The sequence below is a fragment of the Drosophila mauritiana genome, chromosome 3L (genome assembly GCF_004382145.1).
Source record: "Drosophila mauritiana strain mau12 chromosome 3L, ASM438214v1, whole genome shotgun sequence".
Classification (NCBI taxonomy): Eukaryota; Metazoa; Arthropoda; class Insecta; order Diptera; family Drosophilidae; genus Drosophila; species Drosophila mauritiana.
This window is the reverse complement of record NC_046669.1, coordinates 16,088,223-16,105,863: the sequence shown is the minus strand read 5'-3', so window position 1 is coordinate 16,105,863 and position 17,641 is coordinate 16,088,223. Positions and strand designations below refer to the sequence as shown.

Below are 17,641 nucleotides of genomic sequence, written 5' to 3'. Positions count from 1 at the left end.
TCCTCCATTCCAGCTCCCTGCTGACACTGGCCTTGTCCACTGGCGCTCTGGTGCTGCTCGGCTTCCTGGTATTTCTGGTGGCAAGTCACAAAATCAACTTTCAGGTGAGAGCACACAATAAGTGCGGGGAGATGTTGACGTTCTGCATTTTTCATTCGGCGGAATGCCAAAACTTTTTAGCTGCCATCGGACATCAAACGCTTCTCATTGCGCATTCATAGCAATCGCAGGATATCCCAGTTGTTCGCCTTTGCCAGCGTCGCCCTGATTGTCCTTACCACCCTGCTGGCCATGGTGAGTGTGCATATATTATAATCCGTCGTCTGCATTAATTGCCCGGCCCCATAATATGCCATAAATATTTGAGTGAAGTTTCAAAAAGACATGTCGGGATGTTGTAAGGTCGCGCATTTTGATTTCATAAGGAGAAAATAACATTAAATAACATTATTGCAGCTTTTAACCATCCATATATCCATTTTATAACCCAAACAAATGATTTTAATGAATTGCATTTTATTAACAAGATAAATATATAACCATAAAGTGTTACTATCAATATTCAAAACAATTTATGTGTCACAATTTTGTATTTATTTCCCATATATGTAATCAAATGCTGAAATTGTTGTCAAATAAATGTTTGCTTTTTATTTATGTCCGTAAAGTTAGTTCCGCTTAATGTGGCATACACTGCGTATGCGCAACAAACGCGCAAGTTGATTTGATAGGCAAGCTTTGCAGGTGATTTCCGTTGCGAGTAATAAAAAATGAATCTTAACTTAACCTGGATGCCACTTTGCCTTTGTTTTCGGGCCAAGTCAAGTTCTTATTTTTGCCCATCATTTGCTGCGCATTTATGTGAGCTTAGCGGAAAAGTTTTCGACTAGAAATTCCAGAGTAAATTGCGGGGTTGATTTGGAGAGGGCAACCTCTTGAAAGGAATACAAATAATTTACGTTTTGTAGTCCAAACAAAATCGGGGCCGAGCTTGTTGCGTTTCGTTGGGGGCGCGTCAAAACAAAAGTTTTTCCATTAAAGTTCGTCAAGGCGTCGAGGGGCAACGAACGAGTCCTGGCCCCAGGATCCCGGGATCCTGGCTCATATGATGATGAAGTGGGTGGTGGTGGCTTTATGGGCCACTTGTTACCTGCCCCATGGCTTTTGTCTGCAGCAAGTCTCGGGCCGCAAGTTCCTTGACATTTCGTTGTCACTTTTCTGTTTGTTTCGGGCCGCGTTTAATGGCACTTTAAGAGGCGCATTCGTATTCATTTTGGGCCGACCTAATGGCCAATCTCGCTGGCACAGGACTACGGGGACAGGACATGACCTGTTGGATGCTCGTTAAAATCTGCCCGCAGATCGTTAAGCTCGCCTAATGCGAAATTCATGGCCGGACAGCTAATTAGCCGTGCTCTCCCTAGTTTCAGGAATCGGGCCGCCAAATGGAGCTGCTCCAGAGGAGGCGCTTCTGGATGGATGTGAACGGGAGCATCAGCCTGAATGACACGAAGATGTATGCCGCCGAGGAACCCGATTGTGATTTCTATCTGGCCTACAATGTGAGTGAGTGTACTGAGCAAGGATTATGGACACAGACGATACATAGCTTTTTTATTGGAAATATTTCCATTAATCTAAAAATATTCAAATATGGAAGTTGTCGAAAAGGAAAGTCACATACAAGTCATATTTCTATATCAGTTTTAATATGTTTAATATGACTTCTGCCTTAAACGTTAATGTTTTTTGCGGGCTACTAGCTTCAGCCATTAAGTGTAAAGAGTGAAGTTCCATGCGCCTTGGGAGAAAGTACATTTATCCCTAAGTTGGAGTCTCTTGACGTCAACATTTGTAGAGCACACATGTTCATGTGTGGCACTCGTGGCAGGAGTAAACAGCAATTGTTCCATGTTTATTTGCTGTGTGGGTGGGTCATGAATATATAATTGCTTGATTCGCTTGCTCGTCGCCCACAGACCTTCCTGCTGCTCACGCTGCTCTCGATGATGAGCTGTGCCACCTACCAGGTCCTGCGGATCCTGCTCAAGCTGCTGCTGCTCCTCCTGGCCTCCGGCAGCTACATGGCCTGCTCCTCCTACTTGTACTCGCGCAGCAGGGAAATGAGCCAAGAGCTGGCGTAAGTAGAACATCCAGCATCCTACATTCAACATCCAACACCCAACATCCAACATTCCGCATTCAGCGCGGCAGCTGCGCTATCTCTGAATGAAAACGAATTATGGCGTAATGCAATTTCAGTTGGGTTCAGTGGGTCGAAGGGGGTCGAAGGGGGCTGCAGCACTTGGCTGAGACGAGGGCACCAGCTGAATTGCATTTACGGCAGCCGCAAACTGCATTAAAATTGTATTTAGCACCAACTCTGAATCCGAATCCGAATCCCCGCCTCCAGTTGGATTCATTTATCAAGTGCCGCAGTAACCGCTCTGCTTCTTGTTCTCGTCCTTGCCGCCGTATTACCCTTTAATGGACTGGAATAACTTGATCATTGTCGCCACTTCGGGACAATTGCACCTTTTCTCGCCGCACTGTGCCATCGGATTTACAGGAACGAGGAGGCCCTGCTGCGCTACATAATTGATTCCATCTTCCTTTTTGCATTTATGCTGGCCCTGATTTTCCACAGCCACCAGACGGAGGCCACTTACCGACTGGACTTCATCTGGAAGCTGCAAGCCACGGGTGAGACAAGTTTAATTATTCCCAGAGTGGAAAGTGCGCAGAGAAAATTAAGCTGACAAAGGGTTCTAATGGTTCCACGGACAAGTCCATGTGCCCAACTTGAAAATGCAGTTTACAAAGTTGCAGCTGTCAAAGAGAACGTTCAAGTAAATAGTTTTTGAGTTCGTTTTTAGTTGTCTATCTATGAAGTTTGCACATTTCATAAACTCAATTTTTTACTAAATTAAAGATTTAAGTTAATAAGTTAGACAAATTCTAAGCTACTATAAATTCTCTGCTTAATTATCATAATTTCTATAGTTTCGTATTACATACTCCCATGTAAATTTAAACTTCCAAGTTAAATATTGAAATTAACAAACGAATTTGGCTAATTTTGTGTTAAGGCAAATAGAAACCCATCAAATTATGTTGCTGATTAAAATTCGGGAGTTGGAAAGTTGGTAGCCATTTTCCCTCATTCATGACGTCGCTTTTCCCGCTTTGACACACTGTCAGTGATTTGAAATGATTCCTCCGAGGAAATGCGACTGAGGGATTGGGAAAACTTTCAGCGCATAAGCCACTTCATTAGTATTAGTGCACAATTGCACTTCCACCCACACAGACGAGCATTGAAAAACATTTTCCCCGGCTTTTCCCTTTTTCGGGCAATGGAAATGTGTGTGTTTTGAGTCCTGTGCTTTCTGTTCTGGCGCTTTTACTTTCCGCTTCGGTAAACTGATAAACTGATATTTCAATTTCACGCTTATGTTTTTTCTCTTTTTTTTGCCCTCGTTTTTCTGGGTTTCCGCCGCTGTTTTCCACCGCTCTCGTTCATTTCGCAGAGGAAAAGGAGGATATGGAGCACCTGCAGGCTTATAACCGTAAACTGCTCGAAAACATTCTGCCCGTTCACGTTGCCGAGCATTTTCTGAGCCGCGAAAAGCACCTTGACGTAAGTATTTAAATATGCCAGCAAATACCACTAAATACAGACATGGCTAAGTAAATGGCACTAAATATTATATCTAAATTGGCTGGTTGTGGCAGGAAAAAGATAAATGGTGTGCTTAAAGATTTACGAACGATCTATAGTTAAAAAATGTAGAACATAAAAAGCCAGTTTGTAATATTAAATATCACGTTTTGTAGACAACAGTTTATTTTTGCAATATATTATCATGTTTGGTATAAGAAATCAATCTGAATAGTTTCTTAGTTGGGCACTACTGTACGCACCGATTTTAGCCATATATGTACATGGGTAGTGGCCATATATTCATGAGCCATGCCGGCAAACTGTTCGGCATATTAAAAAACTTTGTGGCTGTGAAATCTGCTCCAAATGTTCACATGCTGAAGGAGCAGCGTGTGGAGTTGGGTGATGGCGAAAGGTTCTAGATTTTGGGTAGCAAATTGTGATGTGACCACGTGTATGTGGCCAGAAAACATCTCACTGCACTTGCCCCAAGGTGGAAAGTCGGTGGGTGGGATGGCTGGTGTTTGATTTCCTTGTGCACTTGTGGAGGCGAGTGGGCGTGGCAGCCGCCCGCATTAAATGCAAATTCAACAAGCTTAGCAACCGCATTTGATGGCCAACGAGCACCCACTTTGGCAGCGGGACAAAAGCCAATGAGCTCAACTTGAGCCTGGCAAGCACGAGCACAGTGAGAAAATGTCCCAAGAAACACTATTCATAATAAATCTTAATGCATAATGCATTTTTGTAACATTTTTAAATCCTTGATTAACATTGCACTTATATATTAAACCAGTAAGAGAATAAAGAGAGCACAAATTTGAAAAATATAGTTTGTTATTAGGATTTTCCTATTTCCCACTTACTTTTATAATATGGGTAGAAATAAATCAAACATACATTTTCAATTAACTTTAATTTACAAAGACCTATAAACTATTGAAATGTATGGTTTAATGCAGCGTAGAGTTTGCATTGATTTTTCCAAGCATTTGCAGTTTAGTGCACCGCCATAAACAGGTGCCAGTTCCAGTCGGATTGTAATTGAATTTTCGATTGACTTTGTTGCAGGACCTGTACCACGAGCAGTGCGACTCGGTGTGCATACTGTTCGCCAGCATACCCAACTTCTCCGAGTTCTACGTGGAACTGGAGGGCAACAACGAGGGCGTGGAGTGCCTGCGGCTGCTCAACGAGATTATCGCCGACTTCGACGAGCTGCTCAGCGAGGAGCGCTTCCGGTAAGTGGCCCATCCAGCGCCAGCGTTTCCCTTCCTCATTCTGGCCTAAACGGTGTTAACCACTTTGCGTGCTGGTCCATTTCCGGCCACCATCGTCTACTCCTCTCTCCTCCGGCAGCTGCATCGAGAAAATCAAGAGCACGGGCGCCACTTACATGGCGGCATCCGGACTCACGGCGAACACCTGCGACCGGGTGAACTTCAGCCACGTGACCGCCATGGCCGACTACGCCCTCCAGCTGTTCGACAAGATCGAGGAGGTCAACATGCACTCCTTCAACAACTTTCGCATGCGAATAGGTGAGAATATTGAGCTTGACAAGATTTTTAAGATACAGTTTTAAAGGATCATCAGATCAATTTCTTAGCAACTTATAGTTTTTTCTTACAATTAAAAAGATGAAGATAAAATAGGTTTCATAGATCTTAAAAAACCAACTATTTAGAACCATAATAATAGGACCAATTCATAATATTTTCTATTTGCAAAGGCAGTGATTTGCAATTTTTTTAACATTTTCTTTGCAACACTTTAAATTATTTTTCTGAGTGTTTCTTGTCTTTGTAACTTGTGTGTTTGCAGGCATAAATATTGGTCCTGTGGTGGCTGGCGTTATTGGAGCCTGCAAGCCCCAATATGACATCTGGGGTAACGCCGTCAATGTGGCTTCGCGAATGGACTCCACAGGCTTGGTGGATCACATCCAGGTGAGTCTTAATGCAATCATCGCCTAATCGCGGGCACTCAGCTGGATATAAGCTGCTCCATTTTTTTTTCCATCCAAAGTTCTCGCTTTTGGCAAAAGCTGGCGAAATGCTTGTTGCGAAACTTGTTGGGTTTGGGCTTAAGGGCGGTGCCACGCCCACCTAATCAATGGCCACCTGGGCTGACCACTTCAGTGCGAAAGTTTTAGTGTCACCGAAAACTTTTCCGACGCAGACAGATGAAAAAAAAGGGCACAGATATAGATAGACAACCAAAAATAAATGTACTTTGAAACAAGGGTAAATTTAGATTTTGAATTTCGAAGCAATAGAATTTAATTTTCTGCTAACTAAATCTGCTATTTAAACATTTAATTTAAAAATTTATTTTTTTTTTAACATTTACAAATGAAATTTAATCATCAGTTGACTTACTTTTACTTTAATTAGAACAATTTATTTTAAATCAGTGACATAAAAATATATATTTATTATTCTTTCGTATAATTAAAATATTTTGCACATACATAGTTACTTATTGATCATGGTCCACCCTAATGTATTGATATGCGTGAGTTCAGCTTCAAATAAAAATGCGCACTTGATTTTATCTGCCGTGCTTCGATGCTGTCAATAAAACGAAGCAGCGGAGTCCCAAATTTGCAAGAAAAGTAAATTATTAAGCGAGCGACGCTCGGGGGGTTGGGTTGCGAATGGGGGGAGTATGGAGCAGGCGTGGGAGCTGTGGAGTAGTGGTCCTGGGTGTTATCATGAATTACTTGGCCACGGGTGAGCGGGTGAATAAATAAAAGCCGAGCCGTTGAACTTGTCAGACGGAATTTATGTTATCGCTCGTTCTCTCTTTCCGCCTCCTTCTTTCCACACCTGGCCAGGTGACACAGGAGATGCAGCAGATACTCGAGGGGCGAGGCTTCGAGCTCACCTGTCGCGGCAGCGTGGATGTCAAGGGCAAGGGCTCCATGATCACCTACTTCCTCAAGAGCAGGAGGCCAATAGATGCCAAAGAGTTGGAGTTGGCCAAGACCGAGTTGGAGCCTCCAAAGACTTTAACATTGGCCAAGGAGCCGGAGAAGTTGGACAGCGGAACAGCCACGGAGAAACAGGCGGAGCAGGTGAAGGAGCAGGGTTCCACGGAACAGGAGGACGACTTGCTGCCCTCGCCCGACATTGATATGAACTCCAATATGCAGAACTTGACGGCGCAGCGGAGGAAGTCGCTCTGCCGGCAACATAACATATCCTCCTCCTTCGGCACAACGGTGAGTAGCTCCACGGGTATAACGCCCAGCATTTCGAACAGCTCCAGTGTGGTCACCATTGGCGCTCTGCCCGCCATTCTGCGAGGTGGTAATCCACTATCGAATGCGAATCCCACCGCCACCGACAGTTGTTCGGAGTGCGGTGGGGCAAGTAAGTCCTTGGCCACGCCCACTGCTCCGCCGAGGACACTGGTGGCGGATCTAAAGGATGAGATAGCCCGGGACGAGAAGATCGGACTGAAGGACTCCATTGAGAACTTGGAGATTCTGCTGAAGAACAACATCAGTCTTTCCGATCTGAGCAACAAGCAGCAACAGAATCTGCGCGGTGAAACGAGCAGCTCAACCACCACCACATTGAGAAAACGAGACACAATTGTGAGTTTCAATGTGACGGAGACGGTGACCACCACAGCAGCGCCCTTCACATCCTCGTCGGGATCATCGAACTCCTCCTCGCAGCAGAAGAAGCGCCGCTCGGTGACCACCATTGCGGCTAGTTTCACCACCTCGACCACCACGCGACTGCTGTCCAACGAGAGCCAGAGCTCCACGCAGACGGCACCCGGAACTCTGGAGAGCGGTGGCTCCGTGCCCGGCCAATCCTCCACGGAGAACTCATCGCAGGACTGGCAGCCACGCACAGCCTCACTGGAACCCAACCGCAGTCCCATCAAGACCTCGCAATCGATGAGCCCCATTGGCCAGCTGACCACCGAGGTGTTTGTCCTGCCCAACAGCCGGAGCATGGTGCTCATCAGCAGCACGAACGGATCGGTTTCCGCACTGGGCACGGGTGGCGGAGGAGCGAGTAGTCCGAGGACCGGACTCCTGCAGGATGTCAGCACGTAGGCGACGAAGGGATGCACAGGCAGCCGTGTAAATATGTACAAAACCGAAGGCACTTCGCTGAGCCTTAGAGGTAGGACTATCGGTAAGGATAAGGTGAAGTTAACGGTGGGGCAAGGATATATTGATTGATTTGGCTTGGAGTCGAACTTCTTTAGCAGGACACTTCCGTGTTATCACAGCTACAGAAATATCAAAACGATAATAAGGAAACCATATATGTAAAAGCTGTCTAATGATTATTTGAGCGAATTGAATTAAATGCAACATAAAAATATTTTAACAATATTTAACAAGAATTTTCTTTCAAATTACCAAGTATTATTACAGTCCATTTATAAAGCTTCCAATAAAAATTCCGTACAAAAAAAAGATAAATAAACCTTTCTTTAAAATATAAAAAAATAATAGTTAAGTAAACAGTTAATCTAAAAATAATTACAAAATGTTAATACCTAAATGTCATATCAGCACATTGAGAAGTCCAAAGTATTTTTTGAAATATTAAATACCCATTGATGTGCAATAGCGCTTTTGTGGTTCTCGCTAGGGAAGTTCGACTGTACTTACAGCTTCTCCCCCACAACCCCCCGTATGATCTCGCATTTATTGTAGCTTTACATGTTCCTCAGTTAGCGTTTCAGGGCACCAACAAACGTGAATTCCATATCACACATAAAACCAATGTACGAAAGCATAATGTTGCACTTCAACTGGGTACCAAAAAGCATTGTTAGAACTGCTAGGCATTCGATAGGTTGTAAGTTTGGGGCAGAGTCCTTGCAAAGGAGTGTAGGTGTGTAAGGTTCCTATGTGTGTTTGCAGTAGCGTGTAAGTTCAAAGGGCATACGCGGGCAAAAGAAATCGAATTTAATGTTCATTGTCAATCGAATAATTAGTTATTACTTGATGTTGGGGAATACAATTGTGAACGATAGATGGCGCTAGTCTTCGTATATGAACAAATAAAAATATAATATATAATCTATGATCACTTCAAGATATTTTCATCAATGAAAACCTATAACATGCAGTTATGAAAAGGAAATATTCAATGTTATATGACTCGATTGCATTCCCCAGCAAAATATTTTTACACCAAACTAAGGGACAGCTTACATTACATACCATATCGATAAGAAATATGACATCGGTTTTTGACGCTGTTCTTAGCTGATGTTTTCTCTTAACAACTAAAACCAAAAATCTGTCAATTGAAGAGCAACATGGAAACTTTTTGAATTGTTGCACAAACGATATTTACTAGAGTATAAGTTGAGGTGGAGAGAGTATCTAATACGTTATGTCTTGAAATAGTATTGTTTAAATGTAATGTTAAATGTGTTTCGATGTCTGTATGTCTCAATGTTGCTGAAAGCATCAACACTAAGTATAAATACATATATTAAAATAATGCAAACATACACAATGCGTAAACCAAACGAAAACCAAAGAAAAACAAACAAAATTCTCGCTGTGATTTCTATGAAGAAAATGAAAAGATGCATAAATTATTTTATAACCTTTTGTTACTTAGTTTTAACTTGCTAATTTTACGAATGCCTCTCGGCCACTTTGACTACGCCTAGCTACGAACTATAATTTAACTGAGTATAAAGTATCCTATATGTTTTATATAATCATAAGTGTATGCGTGTATTGAACTCGTTGTTGATTAGCTTTGATGTTCAGTTTCATGTTGGTAAGGACAAAACTAAGCCCAGTCTAAGTAAATGTGTTTCATTGTGCTCTAAACAAAGGAAATAAAAAACAAATTGTGTTAATAAATGGCGCTATTAATTTGAAAATTCTAGGCATTGTTTATTGGATGAGTTCATAGCTCTGTAGTAAGTATATTTACAGCACTCAAACCTAATCCCTCCTCACAGCTTTCGGGCCCTTCGCCAAAGGCAGTAATATCCCAGTAGATGGAAGCCAAAATAAAGACCCACCATGGCCAGTAGATTCCGATAGATGTTGCTCTCGTTGAAGCTGTACTTGTCCAGGACATCCTGACCCGTGTGAAAGCAGGGCAAGTCGGCACTCTCCTGGAAGCAGGCTGTTCAAATTTCAATTAATATTAATCTTTAACGGTTTATTTTGTTTAAACTTACTAATATTTTGCACTCCAGACCATTGAGCTGCGGTCATTGCCTCGTTGGCATACAGCATCCATGAGAGGAATTGCGTCCACCAAAACGCCACTGGTAGCGAGCTGAAAGTTGAGTGTTCCTTGAAACCAAGTTAATAAAAAGTATCAATTTAATCACCCACTTCACTTGTATAAAAATTCCCGAGGTGATCATGAATATGTAATCCAAGGGCACCAAGTAAGCCATTGCCAGCGGCACCGAATTAAAGGCCGTGGAAAAGAAGCAACCGCAGGCTGTGGCCACATTCATCACCAGCACCACGCACATGGCAGTCACTCCGAAGGCATAAAAGGTGGATCTCAGACCCGTCAGCCAGTAGCAGATTATGACGAATATCAGGGGCTCAATTATCATGCCAGGCAGCTGTTGACAAACAAGTGAAAACTTTAAGATTATGCTCCGCTTTAAATTTAATTTAATACGCTCGTTACAACACTTACCAAAGCCATTATATTGGCGGCATAATATTGTCCCGTGGAGTAGAGTCCGGATCGGGTTTCCCGCATGAACAGCGGAAATCCCTGCGGGAACAGATTCAGCACGGAGTACATGGGATGGTAGGTGTTCTCCGATATCATGATGAAAAGCGCTCCCTGAACAGCCTGTACGCCCAACTGTGAGGGTTCCGTGGTTCCGGCAAAACAGGCTCCGATAATAAAGGCCATTGCAATCTTTTGGATGAACCGCAACCATTGAATCGTGGGATCCCTTAGCAGAGTTAGCGATGCCCTTAGCCACACGACGTGGAAGCGCTTGTACCAGGCCACGCCCCTGAAGGACTCCACCTCCGTGTCGAAGGGAAAGTTGCCTGACTGGGCCATGTGAATCTCCAGATTGACCAGCATATCCCGTTGCTTGGCCGCCGAGCTGACGGCAAACTGATCACAAAGGTGTTGGGCCGATCTCTGCGAGGCCTGCTCATAGCCAGGATCGGTCGCCAGGACACCAATTAGGAAATCCGCCGGATTGTAGGCCTCCGGGCAGTAGTATCCGTGATTCGCAAAGAAACTCAGCGCATGCTGAGGTGATCCCGTAAAGGCTACCCGCCCATCGGCCAGCAGCATCACGTTGTTGAAGTTGTCGAAGAGCTGCGAACTCGGCTGATGGATGGTGCACAGTATGGTGGTGCCCTTCTGGGCCAACTCGTACAACGTGGCCACCAGTTGCTGGGCACTGTATGAGTCCAGTCCCGTGGTGGGCTCATCGCAAAACAGAATCACCGGATTGTTCAGCAGCTCCACGGCGAATGCCAATCGTTTGCGTTCTCCCCCCGAAAGGACCTTCTTGTCATCGCCACTACCAATTCGAGTTTGCGCCGCCGAAAGGAGGCCGGTTCGCTCCAGCAGCTCGTTAATGATGAGGCGACGCTCCTCTTTCGACACTCGACGATCCAGGCGGAGATGTGCCTGGAACAGAACAAACAAACATGAAAGTTATTCCACCAGATATGATATGATACGTCTAATCCCTTTCTTTAGACACATCCGCATTAAAACTCACCATAAAGTTCAAGTGCTCGAGAACAGTCAGCGATCCGAGGAAGAGGTCATCCTGGTAGACGTAGCCGCTGATGCGGTGCATGAAGGGCCCGATGCGCCGGCCGTTTATCAGAATGTCGCCTTGAACGACGGTCCCGGCTGCAGCACAGATCCCAATGCAAATGGAGCGGGCGGAGATAGTATGGGGATCAGTGTAATCTTATCGGGAACTAGAGTCGCATGTACTTGGTAGTGCCTACAACTTACCCGGCTGTCGAAAGGCGAGCGTTGACATGAGTGTTGTTTTCCCAGAGCCACTGTGAATGGGAGAAGTTTTATTAGAGGGGGCGATACGCAGCGGAATCTCTGCTTATCAGAGCCGAAAATTAGACATCTTGACATAGTTAGCACATTTTTGGACAGCCTCATCTCGAGCACATTCCACTCGAGTGCACCTGATCTCTTAGTGGTATCGATTTCTGCAGCAGCTTACCTCGAGCCCATTAGAGCCATCAGAGTGCCCGGTTGAATGGCCCCCGTTGAGTTGTTGATGATCCGCTTCATCCGCTGCCCGGAACCACCGACATTGGTATAGACGCAGAGATCCCGCCACACCAGAGTGGCTCCCTGCTCCGTGGGCGACCACTTGCTGTAGCTCCTGAGCGGTAGACTTCTCTCCGAACTGTTCCGTTTCGATAGCTTGGGTGTGCTGTCCAAGCTGGGCACCTCAATGGTGCTGCCCACCGGCATCATCTGCAATTCGTGCTGCTCCACCCGCTCCGGGGCCTCCACATCGATCCGCTTGCTATCTGAATCCGACATTATCTCTCGGTTTTATCTTGGATCTCACGGCTGAGGAGCCTGACTTTTTCTGAACCGAAGCGTGCCACAGCTGGGCTCCAACTAACCGTCTAAACTTAGCTGAGAAGTTGTCACAGCCAAGTTGACAGTAAGATGGACGGGAACAGTAAAGATTGGATAAAGAAGATTTGAGAAAAAGTATCTTTGATTTGTTTATTTGTACTGTATTTTAGAATTAAAGAATCTTTTAATTTAAAACCAAAAAGGAAAGTTTTACAAAATATTTCTTAATTACAATTAATGTACTTTCAATCGCTTCATAGTTAACATATAATTTTAAAATTAATTTTATGTATTTGTTCCTTACTCCTTATCCTCACTTTTCCTTTCGTATTAGTAAGATAACGCGGCTTGCATGACAATAGCTTACTTGCCAATGACTACTGTGCTGCTCAGCACCCCACAATGCAAATATGCTAAACTTGGGATCCGAGGTGCGGGGTCCACAATCTTTAGGGTGGCCCTGGCAGCGGGCATTCGATCGTCTTGCAGTTTACCGACCGCTTGGGAAGCAGCGGGCTTAGGTGGCGGCTCCGATTACCATTGCCAGCGGAAAATGCAGTCCAGACCAACCCGCCAACCCAACGGGAAGCCCTGCAGCGCCAGAGTCATCCAAGCAGCCAGCTCGGAAAACCGCCGCTGGATCGGGAAAGCCAACAACCAGATGGGAGCCAATTGTCAGCTCTGTTTTGCTACGCGTTTTCGCATTCATTTGACGCAAAAGCGGACCAAGAAAATGATTGATGAATACAAGAAATAGTCTGGAAATTTACAGCTGTAATTCTCACATTTCCACAAGACTCTTTTTCTCAATGAATTATTTTTTATTGGGTTAATTTACGTATTTTTAATGAGATCGTGAGCCAACCAGATTGGAATTTTACATTAAAAGGCTCTGGATTACATAGGCTTTTTTTTTTATTTACCAAAATAATGTATTTTGATTTGATTTTAGGGTTTCGCTTATGTTATTTTTTTTATGTGGGAAAAGTCAAGGGCTTGCATACTTTTTAAATTTTACCTAATATATATATGTTTTGCAACACGTTTGAAAAGGCGAACAGAAAGTTTTTCTAGGGAATTGCTGCATACTTTTGGGCATTCCAAAATAATGTTATTCGCTTGCAATCTGATATATGCGCGTATATCCTTATCAAAATAACCGCATCAAAATAAACACATTTTTTTAAGTTAATAACATTTATTTTTTATTTGTTCATTAAATATATGTATAATGTATAAAAAATATGTCATTCCTCAGCAAAATTTCAGGCTTCCATTCGTGGTGGTAAATCAAAAACTTCTTAGTAGCTGCAAAAATAAAGAAAGAAAATAGTAAGTAATCAGAAATGGTCGGCAGTGAATTGGAAAAATCCATTGAAAACGTTTATAAATAAAGAGTAATTAACAATCGCCATTGTAGCTTCGATTGCAGGTGGAGGCCAATAGAAAACGCTCTGTATCAGCATTTCGGCTGATAAGGCGAGTTCGAGTGGACGGATCAACTACCCGCTGGGTTTTCAGTCGCTGTCGACCTATAAAGCGATCAAGTCGCATCTGTGCGGTTAAATATTTATGTTCCGTGGAACACAATATCAGTGGAAAAAAGTGCAGCGTAATGACGTGAAATTCAATATACAAACGACACAAACAGCACAGTAAATCACAGTTTCGTGATTGAAAATCACGGAGACTAATTATTGAAGCAAATCGTTGCCCAGTGTAATAAATCCAAATTAATGAGTCTTAAATTAAACTTCATAAAACCTTATCGCCTGTTTTTAGTGATATCAAACAAAATTAAAGAGCTACGTGCGATTTGATCAAGGAAATTCCATAAATCCCGGCTAGACGCCAATTGAAATTAGTTAAATTATACAATCATACACGTGCAACTAATAAAATCAAGCAGTGAGATAAAAAACCGATTTTGTGATATACTCCAAAACTGAAGTGTAGTTTTATAAATCTAATCTACTGCAAAATCAGGAAAACAAATAATGAATGAATAATAAATATATTTACGCAATATATGTATAAAGCAAACCATCATTGATAAGCTGCCATTTCTAATTGAAATTATAACTTAAGTAAGGACATCGAACTGCTCTCTACAGTTTAATATCTCATTATTTTGATAATAATTTTAAATTTAAATTTAAATATGTTTGGTTGAATATTTCACAGAGATAAAAAATAATATAATCTACCCCATCTATCTAAAGTAAATGGCTAAAAGTCTAATCCAATGCAAATTTGCAAACAAAAATGCTGATTGATACTGTCACTCTAATCTATTCATACGCTGCGTTTGGCGGTTACATTTTGAATTGCAAAAGCTAAGCGGTAAAAAACAACTAGAGCATAAAAGCTTTCAGCTTACACTCACCAAAAAACCTAACAGACCAGCAGCACACTTAACATTAACAGTGGAAGAGCGGGTGCGCAAAGTAAAAATGAGCGCCACAGGGGTAAGTGCTTTTTATTTTGTTTTTATTTCCGACGCCTCTAAATGTAGGCTCTAAATTGAACAAACAAAAAGTGTCACTAAAAAATACGAAATAAAATAGTTCGACTTTTATGCAATTAAGAAATTGAACAAATTGGACCGCTGCGATTCGTTGAATGATTACGTATGGCAATTGATGCCTAAAAAACGCGCGAAGCTCGCAGAGAAATCTTTGAAGACAGCTGACCTGACCGTGAATATAGTTGTTGTGTGTGCAAAGTTTCATTATTGATTTCTGTCTGGTTTCACATAAAGCAAATAAATAAAGGGAACATTCGTAAAATTTCCTTTAAGTATCACGCTTATATCATTGTTTGTCAACTATAAATATTTAAAGTGTCAGCATGTGGTCGGTATTAATATGATGCAGTGTTGGTGACTTACGAATACTCTTTTAGTGTGTAGTGCAAAGCTGTTAAGAAATTGTTATAGGAACTGTTTCTGTTAAATTGTTTCTATCTATTAGTAATTAGAGTGCTTCATTTATAAACAATTTTTATGAAATCAGACCTGATAATATTTGTGTAACTAACTACTAAACGATAGCAAAAGACGATAATATAATCAAGCAATTGTTCAGTGAGCCAGTTCACAAGCTAACCCAAATGGTTGTAGAGCATCTATTGCTTTAAACGAGTTTTAAACGCAAAGCGTAAGAAGAGATCCTCTCTTCGGAATCTATGGCATTGCCAACATCAGAACAATCACGCAGTTCGAATACCAAATTCCATTGCATACTTGCAGGCACACACCGAAAATGCCGCACAAAGACGAAACAGTCGGTCTAGTGAGAACAGTGAGATCAGTGAGACCAGTGAGAACAATGAGAACAGCGCGTCCGGCTCCGTTAAGGAACAGCGTGACGAGGTGGCGGGCCGCACCGTTCTCCAGTGGGTGTGGCATGTGGTCAAATCCATATCCGTGGAGCCCACAATGTTCCTGTACATGTTCGCCTTCATGATCACCTCGGTGGTGGAGCAGAACTTCTTTCTGTACAAGTCCTGTCGGGTTAACAGGAATTTCACGGAGGAGATCTGCAGGAATCTCAACAAGCCGGAGAACGAGGAGTTCCGAAGGGAGGCAATGTTGACCAATGCCTGGTTCCTTCAGTGGGAGAACATTTCCGCCCACGTTTTCCCCATTATCCTGGCCCTTTTTCTGGGCTCCTTCTCGGATCGACGAGGCCGAAAGTTGCCCCTGCTCATGGGATTAGTGGGAAAGTTTGTCTACTCCACGATGATAGTGGTCAACGCTAGGATGCCTACGTGGCCGGTGCAGAACATCATCTACTCGGCCACGTTGCCATCGGCGTTGACCGGTGCGGATGTGGCCATTTTTGCCTCCTGCTTCGCCTACATCTCGGATATTTCCACGCTGCAGCAGCGCACCATCCGAGTGACCATCCTGGACGTGATCTACCTCAGTGCCATGCCCCTGGGCGTGGCCCTGGGCTCGCATCTCTTTTACAACGTGTTCAATCAGTCCTACGCGGACATGTTCACCGTGAACGCTTCACTACTTGCCCTCGCCATCATCTACACCCTGTCCGCCCTGAAGGTAAGTTTGGGATTCATCTTATGCTTGTTCCATAAAAGTCCATAATCCTATATACTTCATAGTCCTGTGCATGTGCACTTCCTTAATTTGGCAACTTCAATTTTCAGTGGCAAACGACGCCGAGACAGCGATCGTTGAGGGAACTCGGATGCTGTGGCTTTTGGGGCGACTTCTTTGATAAGCAGCATGTGAAGGACTCGTTGGCGGTGTTGGTGAAGCCGCGAAAGGGTCATCGTCGCAGCTTTCTCATTATCCTTCTGGTCAGCATGGCCCTGTACACGTTCCAGCGGGACGAGGGGCAGTACCTCTACATGTACACCCTGGGCAAATTTGACTGGGATGTGAGTGCGTACAGCAACTTCAAGACATTCAAGTCATCCGCATACGTGATTGCCATGCTGTTGGCTGTGCCGCTGATGAACAAGATCCTTGGATGGAGGGATACAGTGAGTTCTTATTACTAGCTATTGCTGAGCAAAGTCCAAAGTCTTGTCTATACAAATTTAACTGGAATTCAGAGATTACTAAGTAGAAATTAACTTAATTTTGCTTGTCCAAGAGATTAACATTCCAAGTGCTGTAATCCAATCAAAAATCCATTCAATAACTCAAATGGTTTTATTCATAGACCATCATATTCATTGGCACGTGGGCCCATTCGATAGCCCGGTTGTTCTTCTATTTCGCCACCAATACGGATCTGCTCTACGCCGGAGCCGTTGTCTGCAGCTTGGGTCCAATTGTGGGTCCCATGATCCGAGCCATGACCTCGAAAATAGTGCCCACATCGGAGCGCGGAAAGGTGTTTGCGCTGCTATCAGTGTGCGATAATGCGGTGCCCTTCATCAGCGGTGTGTGCTATTCGCAACTTTATCGACGCACTCAGAATACGAATCACGGAGGATATGTCTTCATCCTAACCATTGCCACCCAAATCGCCGTCTTTGTGATGATACTGTAAGTGATTCCGCGAAGTGACTCTTATTTATTTTATTAATTATTTAATTGGTCTAATTAGTTGCATACACATTGTTTTGGGCAAAAATTCACTGGCTGTTCCGGAAGTTCCTGAGAAGGAGAGCGGACTTATTTCCCAAACGGAAGCTGTCCTGGAGGCGGAAATTGAACAGCACAAGAACTAGCCTGTGAACTAACTTTAACGATTCCTAATAAAAAGACTTAAACCCAGAGCAGATATTGATTGCATTGCATGAATATTTTGCCAATGTAAATCATTCCCATCAATATATTTTGAATAAAAGCTAAACTTTTCTATATTTGAACTTATCGAGATATGTTGGAACAATTGGGCTGATTTTATTTCAATGGGTTTTGGTTGGAATG

At 43.3% G+C, this 17,641-nt stretch overlaps 4 protein-coding genes across 9 annotated transcripts in view; 2 read left to right on the top strand and 2 right to left on the bottom strand.

Annotated features, from left to right (window-relative positions):
• LOC117140286 (adenylate cyclase type 6) overlaps nt 1-9,468 on the top strand; it is a 37,469-nt gene extending 28,001 nt beyond the window's left edge. For 4 of the 6 annotated variants that reach the window (XM_033303120.1, XM_033303119.1, XM_033303121.1 and 1 more), the window contains 10 exons: nt 14-104; nt 181-294; nt 1,425-1,562; nt 1,980-2,140; nt 2,570-2,703; nt 3,531-3,640; nt 4,736-4,905; nt 5,024-5,205; nt 5,489-5,613; nt 6,504-9,468. In XM_033303120.1, coding sequence (XP_033159011.1) covers nt 14-104; nt 181-294; nt 1,425-1,562; nt 1,980-2,140; nt 2,570-2,703; nt 3,531-3,640; nt 4,736-4,905; nt 5,024-5,205; nt 5,489-5,613; nt 6,504-7,742 — 2,464 coding nt within the window. In that variant the 3' untranslated portion in view covers nt 7,743-9,468. Of the gene's footprint in view, nt 1-13; nt 105-180; nt 295-1,424; nt 1,563-1,979; nt 2,141-2,569; nt 2,704-3,530; nt 3,641-4,735; nt 4,906-5,023; nt 5,206-5,488; nt 5,614-5,692; nt 5,899-6,503 lie in introns of those variants that run through there. The other 2 variants (XR_004459410.1, XM_033303122.1) reach the window with 2 other exon arrangements.
• Nucleotides 9,469-9,539: 71 nt separating this feature from the next.
• On the bottom strand, nt 9,540-12,260 carry LOC117140290 (protein scarlet). Its single transcript, XM_033303127.1, has 7 exons — nt 11,864-12,260; nt 11,638-11,687; nt 11,393-11,529; nt 10,333-11,298; nt 10,014-10,255; nt 9,854-9,954; nt 9,540-9,798 (listed from the first exon to the last, which is right to left on the bottom strand). The coding sequence occupies exons 1-7, from the start codon at nt 12,190-12,192 to the stop codon at nt 9,623-9,625; spliced, it is 2,001 nt and encodes a 666-aa protein (XP_033159018.1). The 5' UTR covers nt 12,193-12,260; the 3' UTR covers nt 9,540-9,622.
• Nucleotides 12,261-13,412: 1,152 nt separating this feature from the next.
• Nucleotides 13,413-17,641, bottom strand: part of LOC117140288 (elongation factor-like GTPase 1) — a 73,508-nt gene continuing 69,279 nt past the window's right edge. Inside the window, exon 6 of the mRNA XM_033303124.1 lies at nt 13,413-13,542. The gene's annotated coding sequence lies outside the window, so the exon portion shown is untranslated. The remainder of the gene's footprint in view (nt 13,543-17,641) is intronic.
• LOC117140291 (proton-coupled folate transporter) lies at nt 13,769-17,580 on the top strand. Its single transcript, XM_033303128.1, has 6 exons — nt 13,769-13,846; nt 14,419-14,702; nt 15,485-16,297; nt 16,405-16,743; nt 16,926-17,254; nt 17,316-17,580. Exons 2-6 carry the CDS (start codon nt 14,688-14,690, stop codon nt 17,437-17,439), a joined length of 1,620 nt encoding a protein of 539 aa, XP_033159019.1. The 5' UTR covers nt 13,769-13,846; nt 14,419-14,687; the 3' UTR covers nt 17,440-17,580.

Bases quoted from the DNA above. Each gene is read 5' to 3' on its own strand.
- LOC117140290 (XM_033303127.1), bottom strand. From the start codon at position 12,192: ATGTCGGATTCAGATAGCAAGCGGATCGATGTGGAGGCCCCGGAGCGG. The intron at 11,299-11,392 runs GTGAGTTTTAAT...GTTCTGTTCCAG, and splicing joins TCGAGCACTTGAACTTTATG to GCACATCTCCGCCTGGATCG. The intron at 9,955-10,013 runs GTGGGTGATTAA...CTCAACTTTCAG, and splicing joins GGAATTTTTATACAAGTGAA to CTCGCTACCAGTGGCGTTTT.
- LOC117140291 (XM_033303128.1), top strand. The intron at 16,298-16,404 runs GTAAGTTTGGGA...TTCAATTTTCAG, and splicing joins ACACCCTGTCCGCCCTGAAG to TGGCAAACGACGCCGAGACA. The intron at 16,744-16,925 runs GTGAGTTCTTAT...TTTTATTCATAG, and splicing joins TCCTTGGATGGAGGGATACA to ACCATCATATTCATTGGCAC.